At 36.2% G+C, this 14,010-nt stretch overlaps 1 protein-coding gene across 3 annotated transcripts in view; it reads right to left on the bottom strand.

Annotated features, from left to right (window-relative positions):
- ZDHHC15 (zDHHC palmitoyltransferase 15) overlaps positions 1–14,010 on the bottom strand; it is a 441,448-nt gene that overhangs the window by 332,355 nt on the left and 95,083 nt on the right. For 2 of the 3 annotated variants that reach the window (XM_080652621.1, XM_080652622.1), the window contains exon 2: positions 5,385–5,411. The exons of the other annotated variant lie outside the window; for it this stretch is intronic. In XM_080652621.1, coding sequence (XP_080508747.1) covers positions 5,385–5,411 — 27 coding nt within the window. The remainder of the gene's footprint in view (positions 1–5,384; positions 5,412–14,010) is intronic. 3 annotated transcript variants of the gene reach the window in all.

The raw sequence follows: 14,010 nt of genomic DNA, 5'->3' as shown, positions 1-14,010 counted from the left end.
TCTGAGTGGGCGGATTTATATCCGCCCATTCAGTAGAAGGAACAACCTCTCAATCTTCCAGAGGCTCCTTGTAATGCCCGTGGACGCGTCTCCCAACATCACCCTGGGAATGCATAGACACGTTATTGTGGTGATGTAGGGAGACACGCCCCTGGAGAGCACAGTATCAGAGCCTTTCTGAGGTAAGATTAAGAGCTCTACTCAAACACAATTTTTTCCTGTTCCTACATTCTGTACATCACAATGACTTGTTAATAAAACAACAAAGACTTTCAGCTTTTAGGGCTTGTATCCACTGCAGTTTTTTTTTTTTTTTTTCCCACTGCGGATGCGCGCAGCAGGGAAAAAGACACACAGAGGACATGTCACACTAGCCATGCTGCGGCTGCATTTTTTTGCTGATACGGATGTGGTATTAGTAACACTACCGTGGCCACTAACCGCATTTACTGTTTACACATTTTGTTCTTTTCTATTTGTTTTAGTTTTAAATTATTTTATTATATTTAAGTTTAATTTGAAAGGCTTTTGAACCTTTCCTTTGTTAGGCAATTTTATTTTGCCTTTGCCATCTTCCATATAAGGTATGTTATTGTGCTATGATTCCTCCATTTTTTGAAGTTTCAAATTATAATAATTAGTGTTTATATTCTTGTTAAAATGTGTGAAATGAATAAAACTATTGAAATAAAATAAAAAAAGACCGTACCCTTTTATGTAATGATGTTTACTTTGAATTTATATTAGTTCACACAAACACTCCGTCCGTGCTTTTGTTCCGGCCCTCCGGTCCAGTTTAAGAACCCATTGTGGCCCTCGAGTCAAAAAGTTTGCCCACCCCTGACATAGATGCTAAAATCCTCAACAAAATTCTAGGAAATTGGAATTGGCATTACATTAGAAAGATCATACACCATGACCAAGTGGGATTTATTCTGGGGATTCAAGGATAGTACAATATTCACAAATCAATAAATGTGATACATCACATAAGCAAAATGAAAAAAAAAACTACATAATCATATCAATTGGTGCAGAAAACGCATTCGACAAAATATAACACACTTTTTGGATTAAAAAAAAAAACTCTCAGCAAAGTCAGAATAGAGATATTATACCTCAAAATAATAAAAGGCTTATATGACAAAACTACAGCCAACATCATACATAATGGGCATATAGTAAAACCATATCCCTTAAGAACAGAAACAAGACAGGAATGCCCACTTACACCACTCCTGTTTGACATAATAATGGAAGTGCTAGCCATAGAGTTCAGACAAGAAGAAATAAAAGGCATCCAAATTGGAAAGGAGGACGTAAAACTGTCATTATTCGCAGATGACATGATATTGTACATAGAAAAACCTAAAGACTCCATCAAAAACTACTAGATTTAATAAATGAATGCAGCAATGAAGAAAGATATAAAATTAAACACATAAATCTATGGTCTTTTTATACATCAACAATGAACTCTCAGGAAGAGAAAACACAAAACAATCCCATTTACCACTGCAACAACAAAAAAATAAGATATTTTTTAATAAACTAAACCAATGATGTAAAAGACCTGTACTCAGAAAACTACATGACATTGAAAAAAGAAATTGAAGTCATAGACAAGTGGAAGAATATACCATGTTCGTGGATTGGGATAATTAATATAATGAAAATGCCCATAATACCCAAAGCAATGTATTGATTCAATGCAATTCTTATTAAAATACCAATGGCATACTTCCAAGACATAGAACAAACTCTCCAAAAACTCATCAGGAATAAAAAGAGACACCGAATAGCTACAGCAATCTTGAGAAAGAAGAGCAATGCTGGAGGGATCAAAATATCAGATATCAAGCTGTACTACAAAGCCACTGCTCTCAAAACTGCCTGGTACTGGCACAAGAACAGACATATAGACCAATGGAACAGAACAGAGAACCCAGAAATTGACACAAGCCATTATGCTCAATTAATATTTGACAAAGGAGGCAAGAGCATACAACTGAGGCAAGACAATCTCTTCAATAAATGGTGTTGGGAAAAATGGACAAATATCTGCAAAAAATCAAAACTATACCACCAACTTACACCATACACAAGAATAAACTCAAAATGGATAAAGGACTTAAATGTAAGATGTGAAACCATAAAAATCTTAGAAGAAGCCATACGCACCAAAATATCAGACATTTGTCGTAGCAATATCTTTACCAATACAGCTCCTAGGGCAATGGAAACTAAGGAGAGAATAAACAAATGGGACTACATCAAAATAAAAAGCTTCTGCACAGCAATGAAACAATAAACAAAACAACAGGAAAGCTCACTGCATGAGAACATATTTTCCAATATTATCTCTGATAAGGGTTTAATCTCCAAAGTTTATAGGGAACTCATATAACTTAACCAAAGGAAGATAAACAATCCAATAAAAAAATGGGCAAAACACCTAAATAGACACTTTTCAAAAGAGACATACAGAAGGCCAAGAGACATATGAAAACATGCTCAAAGTCACTGATCATCTGAGAGATGCAAGTCAAAACAACAATGAGGTACCATCTCACACCTGCCAGAAAGGCTATCATCAATAAATCAAAAACAAGTGCTGGAGAGGATGCGGAGAAAAAGGAATCCTCCTTCACTGCTGGTGGGAATGCAGAATGGTGCAGCCTCTTTGGAAAACATTATGGCTTTTCCTCAAAAAATTAAAAATGGAACTGACATTTGACCCAGTAATCCCACATTTAGGAATATATCCCAAGAAAACAGAAACACCAATCAGAAAGGATGCATGCACCCCTATGTTCATAGAAGCACAATTTATAATAGCTAAGATTTGGAAACAACCTAAATACCCATCATCAGATGAATGGACTGTGGTACATCTACACAATGGAATACTATGCAGCTTCAAAAAAGAAGGTATTCTTGCCATTTGCACCAGCATGGATGGAACTGGAGAGCATTATGCTAAGTGAAATAAGCCAGGCAGTGAAAAACAAATACTATATCATCTCACTCATTTCTGGAATATAAAGAACATTATAAGCTGATGAACAAAAGTAGATATAGAGGCAAAGAAGCATCGAACAGACTGTCAAACTACAGTGGGAAGGCAGGGGCAGGTTGTGGGGGGTGGTTAGAGATCAACTGAAGGACTTGTATGCATGCATATAAGCATAACCAATGGACGCAAGACTCAGTGTGAGTGGGGGTGGTGGTGGTGGTGGGTGAAGGCATGTGCAGGGCGGTAGGGGAGGCCAGGAGCAGGTCAATGGGGAAAAAAGGAGACATATGTACTACTATTTGTAATACTTTAAACAATAAAATAAAATTTAAAAAACAAAAACAAAAAAACAAAGAGGAAAAAAATACCAAGAGCATATTTCACAGACGTAGAATAAACTCTCTAAAAATTTACATGGAAGAAGAAAAATACCCCAAATAGCTGCAGTAATATTGAGAAAGAAGAACAAGTTGGAGGGATCACAATACCAGATAACAAGCTATATTACAAAGCCACTGTTCTCAAAACAGCCTGGTACTGGCACAAGAACAGACATATACACCAATGGAACAGAACAGAGAACACATAAATTGACCCAAGCCTTTATGCTCAATCCAAATTTGACAAAGGAGGCCAGAGCAAACAATGGAGTCAAGAGAGTCTCTTCAATAAATTGTGCTGGGAAATTTAGTCAAATACATGTAAAAAAATGAAACTAGATCACCAACTAACACCATACATAAAAATAAAGTCAAAATGGATAAAAGACTTAAATTTCAGATGGGAAACCATGAAAATCTTAGAAAAATCCATAGTCAGCAAAATCTCAGACATCTCTCGAAACAATATTTTTTTCGATAGGACATGTAAACTAAGAAGAAAACAAATGGGACTACATCAAAATAAAGTGCTTCTGCATAGCAAAGGAAACCATCAAATAAATAACAAGAGAATCCACTGCATGGGAAAATATATTTGCTAATGATACATCCGATAAGGGGTTAACCTCTAAAATTTATTGGGAACTCAAACAATTTAACAAAAGTAAGATAAACAATCCAATTAAAAAATGGACAAAGGACCTAAAAACACACTTCTCCAAACTGGACATAAAGAAGGCTAAGATACATATGAAAACATGTTCAAAGTCACTAATTATCTGAGAGATGCAAATCAAACACAACAATGAATTACCACTTCACACCTGTCAGAATGGCTATCATCAACAAGTCAAAAAATGACAGATGTTGGCAAGGTTGTGGAGAAAAGTGAAGTCTGGTACACTGCTGGTAGGAATGTAGACTGGTGCAGCCACTGTGGAAAACAGTATGGAGTTTTCTCAGAAAATTAAAAATGAAACTCCCATTTGACTCAGTGGTCCCACTTCTAGGAATATATCCCAAGAAATCTGAAACATCAATCAGAAAGAATATATGCAGCCCTATGCTCATAGTAGCACAATTTACAATAGCTAAGATTTGGGAAAAGCCTAAGTGGCCATAAGCTGATGTGTGGATGATGTAGTACATATACAAAATGGAATACTACACCGCTGTAAAATAGAAAGAACTCTTTCTATTTGCAACAGCATGGATGGACCTGGAGAGCATCATGCTAAGTGAAATAAGCCCGTCAGAGAAAGATAAGTATCACATGATCTCACTCATATGTGGGATATAATGATCAACATAAACCGATGAACAAAAATAGTGCCAGAGACAAGGTAGCACTGAACAGATCGTCCAGCATCAGAGTGAAGGCAGTGGAGGGGGGGTTAGAGAGCAACCAAAGGACTTGTATGCATGCATATTAGCATAACCAAAGGCCACAGACACTGTGTCTGTGGGGCTTGCCCTCAGAGGTGTCATTTGGGGGGAAAGGAGACATATGTAATACTTTAAACAATAAAAAAGAAAAAAAAAGGACAAGATGGGAGTGAGAAATTGAGAGAACTATAGTAAATATATAGGAACTGTGATGGTGAAAGACTTAGAAGCCCTCTGTGGAGCCCTTACTCCATGCCTTGAAGACGGGATGATTTGAACAAAAAGACTTTATACCTAAGAAAACAGTGATGAACCAAGAGAGAGCCTGGGGTCACTATGGCCAACTGAATGGTTATCTGTACTTTGCTCCATCATAATTCTTGGTAACTTTCAATTTTTGTTATATAGCCCAAAGACCACTAACAATATGTTCTCCTCTACCTCTTGGTAAGCTTCCTAAAAACCTTCATCCTTAACATTTCACTTACCTCAGTCTATTCCTGGAAAGTTGCAAAAAGTATAAACTTTCATGTAATTAATTCACTTTTAGATAGAAAAAAAGAACACAGTGCTAACCAATACAATTCATAACACTCTCTTACCTTTTTCTGCTGGGCTCAAAACAGTGACTGTGAAAAGAGAGAAAAAGATCAAAATTATTAATATTTAAAAACATTATTTTTCTAATCCACTTCTCCATAGCATTATTTTTAAGATAGACTGTCAATGGTACTTTAGGAAATCATCAGCCTGCTGAGATAAAGGAAGGTACGAATTACATTTCATTCTTTGCTATCTTCCTTTATCTTAAACTTAGAGTATTTAAGAATTTCTACTCATTCAACAAGTATAGGTATAACCTTGTTTAAAATAAAACAGCAAATGGAAATGCCCTAAAATTAAGAACTTAAAAACTTATAAGTTAGGAGATGATTATTCATTTTCAAAAAGTATTCACTGTAGAACATCTTCAAATACCAAGCATTTCTTGTCTATTTAGAGGTAACATCATATGGAGGTTTCATGCCAGCTCAGAAGTAGAACTATCTGGTTGAGAATCTCAGTCACTATTTTGTGGCCCTGTGCAAAATCCTTAACTTCTCTAACAGTACCTACCTCACAAGGTTACCTGAGAATTAAATGAGTTAACACATTAAAATGCTATTCAGCATTTTATCTGGCACAAGGTAAGTGCTTAATGAATATTAATTCCTAGGAGCCTGGTGCACAGAATTTGTGCACTGGGGGGGGGGGTCCCTCAGCCCAGCCTGCCCCCTCTCACAGACTGAGAGCCCTCAGGGGATGTCCTACTGACGGCTTAGGCCCGCTCTCCATGGGGAGCGGGCCTAAGCCACAGTCTGGCCTCCCTCTGCAGGAGGCAACTGGGCTGATCAGGGGAAGGTGCCAGCCCCATCACCCTGCTGCTGCAGCCACTGCCAGCTACTGCAGCCGCCAAAGTGTTTTCATCAACACGGACTCCAGTCCCTTCACCATGAAAAACTGATAACTTTCTTCAGGCATTTTCAAGATTTCTCTTTCATAGGATATGACCTTCCTTCCTTCCTCCTTCCCTCCCTCCTTTCCTCCCTCCCTCCCTCCCTCCCTCCCTCCCTCCCTCCCTCCCTTCCTTCCTTCCTTTCCTCACCTGATAATATGTTTCCATTGATTTTTAGAGGGTGTGGAAGAGAGAAGGAGAGACAGAGAGAAAAATCAATGTGAGAGGGACACTTTGATTGGTTGTCTCCTGCATGAGCCTTGACGTGGGCCCCAGCCAGGGAGGAGCCTGTAACCTAGGTACATGCCCTTGATCAGAATCGAACCCAGACCCTGCGGTTGGCAGGCCAAGGCTCTATCCACTTAGCCAAACCAGCTAGGGCAGGATATGACATTTCTTAGCCCCTCCAGCAGCTGACCTTTGTTTTTTCCTCCAAGAGTGTGGTGGAAAAACCCTAGATCACCTAATTGGATTCTTATTTCCCAAGTCACCACTCCTATTCAACATAGTACTTGAAGTGCTAGCCATAGCAATCAGACAAGAAGAAATAAAAGGCATCCAAATTGGAAAAGAAGAAGTAAAATTGTCATTATTCACAGATGACATGATATTGTACCTAGAAAACCATAATGACTCTATTAAAAACCTACTAGAACTAATAAATGAATTCAGCAATGTAGCAAGATACAAAATTAACATCCAGAAATCTATGGCTTTTTTATACACCAATAATGACCTCACAGAAAGATAAACTATAACAACAATCCCATTTACCATTGCAACAAAAATATTAAGATACCTAGGAATGAATTTCACCAAGGACATAAAGGACCTGTACTCAGAAAATTACAGGATGCTGAAAAAAGAAATAGAGGAAGACATAAACAAATGGAAGAATATACCATGTTCATGGATTGGTAGAATCAACATCATTAAAATGTCCATATCAAAAGTAAACTAGACCACCAACTTACACCGCACACAAAAATAAACTCAAATTGGATAAAGGACTTAAACTTAAGATGGGAAACCATAAAAATCCTGGAAGAAGCCATAGGCAGCAAAATCTCAGACATCTCTCATAGCAATATCTTTATAGATACAGCTCTTAGGGCAATGGAAACTAAGGAAATAAAAAAAATGAGACTACATCAAAATAAAAAGCTTCTGCACAGCAAAAGAAACTATCAACAAAATAATAAGACAGCCCATTGCATGGGAGAACATATTTGCCAAAGTTATCTCTGATAAGGAAATAATCTCCAAAATTTATAGGGAACTCATACAACTTCACAAAAGGAAGATAAACAATCCAATCAAAAAATGGGCAAAGGACCTAAATAGACACTTTTCCAAAGAGGACATACAAAAGGCCAAGAGACATATGAAAACATGCTCAAAGTCACTAATCATCCGAGAGATGCAAATAAAAAAAACAATGAGGTACCATCTCACACTTGTCAGAATGGCTACCATCCACAAATCAACAAATGACAATTGCTGGAGAGGATGTGGAGAAAAAAGAACCCTCTTGCACTGCTGGTGGGAATGCAGACTGGTGCAGCCACTGTGGAAAACAGTATGGCATTTCCTCAAAAAATTAAAAATGGTCCTTCCATTTGACCCAGGATCCCCACATTTAGGAATATATCCCAAGAAAACAGAAACACCAATCAGAAAGGATATATGCACCCCTATGTTCATAGTAGCACAATCTATAATAGTTGAGATTTGGAAACAGCCTAAGTGCCCATCAGCAGATGAGTGGATTAGAAAACTGTAGTACAGCTACACAATGGAATACTACACTGCTGTAAAAAAAGAATAAATTCTTAACATTTGCAACAGCATGGATGGAACTGGAGAGCATTATGCTAAGTGAAATAAGTCAGTCAGAGAAAGATAAATACCACATTGTCTCACTCATTTGTGGAATATAATGAACACCATAAAATGATGAACAAAAATTGAACCAGAGTCATAGAAGCATTGAACAGACTGTCCAAACTATGAGGGAAGGCTGCGCGTGTTGGGGTAAGAGATCAACTGAATGACTTGTATGCATGCATATGAGCATAACCAATGGGCACATATTGGGGAGTGGTGAAGGCATGAGCTGGGGGTTGGGAGCTGCCGGGGAGAGGTCAATGGGGGTAAAAGAGACTTATGTAATACTTTAAACAATAAAGAATTTAAATTTAAAAAGATTAAATTACTAGGTATGATTATCAATCATGAGAAACCATTACATTAAGATAGTTTTATACACAATGATAAACAGTTAAGAACCAGAAAAATTGGGGTTAAAAAAAAGAGAGAATTTAACTATATTCTATGGGTAATTTCCTTAGTTTCTTCATTATTGAGATCTTCTCTTTGTCTTCAATTGCAGGTCTATTTTTGTTGAGTCTTTACAAATTCCTTTAATGATCATTTGAATGGATGTTGCCAAACCTGTTCCATTTTGTCTGTGCTAAAAATCTGACAACATAATGCTCTTTTTTTCTAATAGATCTTGATATCTGAGGATTGACAGCAATTACTTTTTTCCAGTTAAAGAATCTTATTTAAAAATGATGAAAAGAAGCACATACACCACTTATATAGTAAAATTAGAAGTGGAAACAAGAAACCTTGATGGTTCAAACTGGAAACTCATGATTTTTACACACAGATGTTTGGTGAACATTTGGAAGTGCAGGGATAGTGGTGCACATGGAGAGGGCATGAAAGTTCTATGCACCTTTCCATATACCTTTTCTTCTATATCTCTTCCATTTGGCTCTTCCTGAGTTATACCCTTTTAAATAAACCAGTAATCTTGTTTGGCATAACACATGGCATATATAAGCCTTTTAATAAATGATGGCTGAATGGATAAATAAATCAATATTAAGATGGCAAAAAAAGGAGCTCCAGTATCCTCTTTGGAACATTATATTGGAAACCACATTTCTAATCAAGTTTTCAACACTAAATAGTCAATAAGATCAATTTCAGTTTGTAAAAGTAGAGACAGAGCAGCCACACATTCTTGTCTTTATTTAAGAAGTCCTCTGAGTCAACAGAAATCAAAACTCAATTACAAAAGAAGATTCACATAACTCACATCAAAGATACTCCTGGATCACACAGCTTAGGTAATAATGGGGACTGCAGCATTGAGCCCCACAGGAGAAGACCACTCTGAAAAGACAGGGAGATGTAGAAGATATATCTGACACATAAAAATAAATACAGCAAGACAGGTAAAATGAGGAGACAAAGACACATGTCCCAAATGAAAGAAAAGGAGAAAGGAACTAAATGAAATGGAGACAAACAACCTACCATATAAAGAGTTCAAAACAATATTTATAAGGATGCTCAGGGAACTTAGTGAGAACTTCAACAGCATAAAAATGCATAGAAGCCATTTAAAAAAAGAACCAGTCAGAAAGGAAGAATACAATATCTGAAATGAAGAATACCTTAGAAGGAATAAACAGCAGATTGGATGAAGCAGGGTATCAAATCAGTGATTTGGAAGAAAATGTAACAGAAAACACACAATGAGAGCTGCAAAAAGACAAAAAAAAATTTAATGAGGAAAGTTTAAGGGACCTATGGAACAACATCAAGTGTAACAACATCCATATCATATAGGTGCCAGAGGAGAAGAGAGAGGGGAAGGGATTAAGAACCTATTTGAAGAAATAACGATTGAAAACTTCCCTAACATGGTGAACAAAAAAGACACATAATTCCAGGAAGCACAGAGTGCCAAAGAAGATAAACCCAAAGAAGCCCACATGAAGACACATCATAATTTAAATGACAAAGGTTAAAGACAAAGATAGAAATTTAAAAGCAGCAAGAGAAAAGCATTTAGTTGCCTACAAGAGACCCCCATAAATCTGTCAGCTTATTTCTCAAAAGAAAATTTTTAGGCAAGAGTTGAATATAACCAATGCTACTCTACCCAGGAAGGCTATCATTTAATATTAAATAAAAAATACCTCTCCAGATAATAAAAAGCTAAATTAGTTCACACCAACAAACCAGTATTACAACAAATGTTTAAGGCGCTTCAATAAAAAGAAGAAAGAAAAAATATTAAAAAATAAAATGGCAGCATATAACTATCAACAATCACTTTAAATGCAGATGGCTTCAATGCTCCAGTCAAAAGACATAGGGTAGCTGAATGCTGTCTACAAGAGAACCAATTTTGAACTAAAGACACAGACTTAAAGTAAAAGGATGGAAAAATATATTACATGCAAATGGAACCACAAAAAGCTGGAGGAGCTATACTTGTATCAGACAAAATAGACTTTAAAACAAAGGCTATAAAAAGTGACAGAGAGAGATATCACATAATGATAAAGGGAGCATCCCAACAAGAGGAAATACCTCTTGTAAACATTTATGCACCCAACATAGGAGCACCTAAATATATAAAGCAAATCTTGATGGACATAAAGAGAGAAATCAACAGTAATACAGTCACAGTAGGGTACTTCAACACACCACAGACATTAATGGATAGATCTTCCAGAGAGAAAATCAACAGAGACATTAGCCTTAAACAACATATTAGACCAGATAGATGTAATTAATATTTTCAGAGAATTTCTCCCCAAAACTGCAGAAAATACTTTCTGGTCAAGTGTGCATGGAACATTCTCAAAGACATTTCATATTAGGCCACAAAATAAGTCTCAATAAATTTAAGAAGATTGAAATCATATCAAACATCTTTTCCAAACACAATAGTGTGAAACTAGAAATCAGTTACTAGAAAAAAACTGAAAAACACACAAATACATGGAGCTAAATAATGTTACTAAACAATGAATGGGTTAACAATGTGATGAAGAAGAAATCAAAAGCTACCTTGAGACAAATGAAAATAAAGCAAAGCAACCCAAAATCTATGGGACATAGCGAAAGCAGTTGTAAGAGGAAAATTCATAGCAATATAGGCCTACAACTGAAATCTATATAATTTTATAAACTAATGTCACCTAAGTAAATTCAATTTTAAAAGAAGCAAGAAATTTTTTCAAATAAACCATCTAACCATACATAAAGTACCTAGGAAAAGAAGAACATACAAAGCCCAAAGCAAGTAGAATAAAGGAAAAAATAAAGAACACAGTGGAAATAAACAAAATACAGTAGAAACAAATAATGCAAAAGATCAATGCAAACAAGAGCTATCTGATATCAAACTATGCTACAAAACCATATACATCAAAACAGCATGGTACTGCCATAAAAACAGACATAAAGATCAATAGAACAGAATAGAGAACCCAGAAATAAACCCATGCCTCAATAGTCAATTAATGTTTCACAAAAGAGGCAAAATCATACAATGGGGTAAAAATAGTCTATTCAATAAATGGTGTTGGGAAAATATGATACATGTAAAAAATGAAACTAGACCACCCTCTTACACCATACACAAGAATAAATTCAACTGGATAAAAGACTTAGACTTAATATCCAGAAATTGATGGAATTTTATATACCAAAACTGAACTCTCAGAAAGAGAAACCAAGAAAACAATTCCATTTACCACTGCAACAGCAACAAAAAATAATATGGTACCTGGAATATACTTAAACAAGGAGATAAAAGAACTATACTCAGAAAACTATGGTTTACTGAAAAAAATAGAGGGAGATGCAAACAACTGGAAGCATATACCCTGTTCAAGTATAAAAAGAATTAATATAATTAAAATGTCCATACTACCCAAAACAATCTATAGATTCAATGCAAACCCTATTAAAATACCAACGGCATATTTCACAGATCTAGAACAAATATACTAAAAATTTATATGGAACCAAAAAAGGTGTTGAGTAACTGCAGCAATCTTGAGAAAGAAGAACAAAGTTGGAAGGGTCACAATACTGGATATCAAACTATACCACAAAGCCTTTGTAATCAAAACAGACTGGTACTGGCACAAGAACAGGTATACAGGTCAATGGATCAGAACACAGACCCCAGATTGACCTACACCATTAGGGTCAATTAATATTTGAGAAAGGAAGAAAGACCATACAATGGAGTAAAGATAGTCTCTTCAACAAATGGTGTTGGGAAAACTGGACAGACACATGAAAAAAATGAAATAGACCACCAACTTACACCATATACTAGTACATAAACAAAATCAAAATGGATAAAAGACTTAAATGGAAGATGTGAAACCATAAAAATCCTAGAAGAAAACATATGCAGTAAAATATCAGACATCTTATGTAGCAGAATTTTCGCCAATACATTTACTAGGGCAAGAGAAACAATGGGAAAAATAAACAAACGGGACTACATCAAACAAAAAAAGCTTCTACACAGCAAAAGAAACCACCAATAAAATGAAAAGGGAACCCACCATATGAGAGAACATATTCACCTATAAATTATCTGATAAGGGGTTAATCTCTAAAATATATAAAGATTTTATACAACTGAACACCAGGAAGATAAACAATCCTATAAAAAATGAGCAAAGGACCTGAATATACACTTCTCTGAAGAGGACATTCAGATGGCCAATAAATATAGGAAAAGATGCTCAAGGTCACTCATCAAAGAGATTCAAATAAAAATTACAGTGAGGTCCCACCTCATATTGGTCAGAATGTCAACTATCAATAAGTCAACAAACAAGTGCTGGTGAGGATATGGAGAAAATAGAACCCTAGTGCACTGTGGGTGGGAATGCAGACTGGTGCAGCCACTGTGGAAAACAGTATGGAGTTTCCTCAAAAAATTAAAAATGGAACTGCCTTTTGACCTTGTAATCCCACTTCTGGGAATGTATCCTAAGAATCCCAAAACATCCATTAGAAGGAATATATGCACCCTATGTTCACAGAAGTGTTATTTACAATTGCCAAAATCTGGAAACAGCCCAAATGCCCAACATTAGATGAGTGGATAAAGCTGTGGTATAATATGCACCTGTGAAAAAGAAGGAACTCTTGCCTGTTGCGACAGCATGGATGGACCTGAAGGTTATGCTAAGAAAATAAGCCAGTTAGAGAAAGACAAATATCACCTGACCTCACTGATGTGTGGAATCTAAAGGAAAAAAAAATAAACTGACAAACAAAATAGGGCTAGAGGTATGCATAAATGGAACAGACTGGCAAATCTCAGAGGGGAGGAGAGTGGGAGGACTACACAAGATCAACCAAAAGATATATGCATAGACCATGGACACAGATTATACTGTGGTGAAAGCCTAGGAGGGGCTGGCACAGGGTGGAGGGAGGCAAAGTGGGGGTGAATGTGTGATAGCTGTAATAGAGTCAACAATAAAATAAAACATAAGTTAAATACCACAAGGCACCTGAATATTTTTTTGAGAATAAAGACAACACAATGAAAGAGAATTACAGGCCAATATCCTTCATGAACATAGATGCCAAAATCCTCAGCAAAATTCTAGCAAATAGGATCCAGCATTATATCAAAAAGATCATACACCATGACCAAGGAGGATTTATCCCAGGGATGCAAGGATGGTACAATATCTGCAAATCAATAAACATGATACATCACATAAACAAATTTAGAGATAAAAACCACATAGTCATATCAATTGATGCAGAAAAAGCATTTGACAAAATCCCACACTCATTTTTGATAAAAACTCTCAGCAAGGTGGGAATAGAAGGATCATACCTCAACATAACAAAAGCAATATATGACAAACTCACAGCTA

Source organism: Plecotus auritus (genome assembly GCF_963455305.1).
Source record: "Plecotus auritus genome assembly, chromosome: X".
Taxonomy (NCBI): domain Eukaryota; kingdom Metazoa; phylum Chordata; class Mammalia; order Chiroptera; family Vespertilionidae; genus Plecotus; species Plecotus auritus.
Note: the sequence above shows the minus strand (reverse complement) of the source record. Positions and strands in the feature narration are given on the sequence as shown.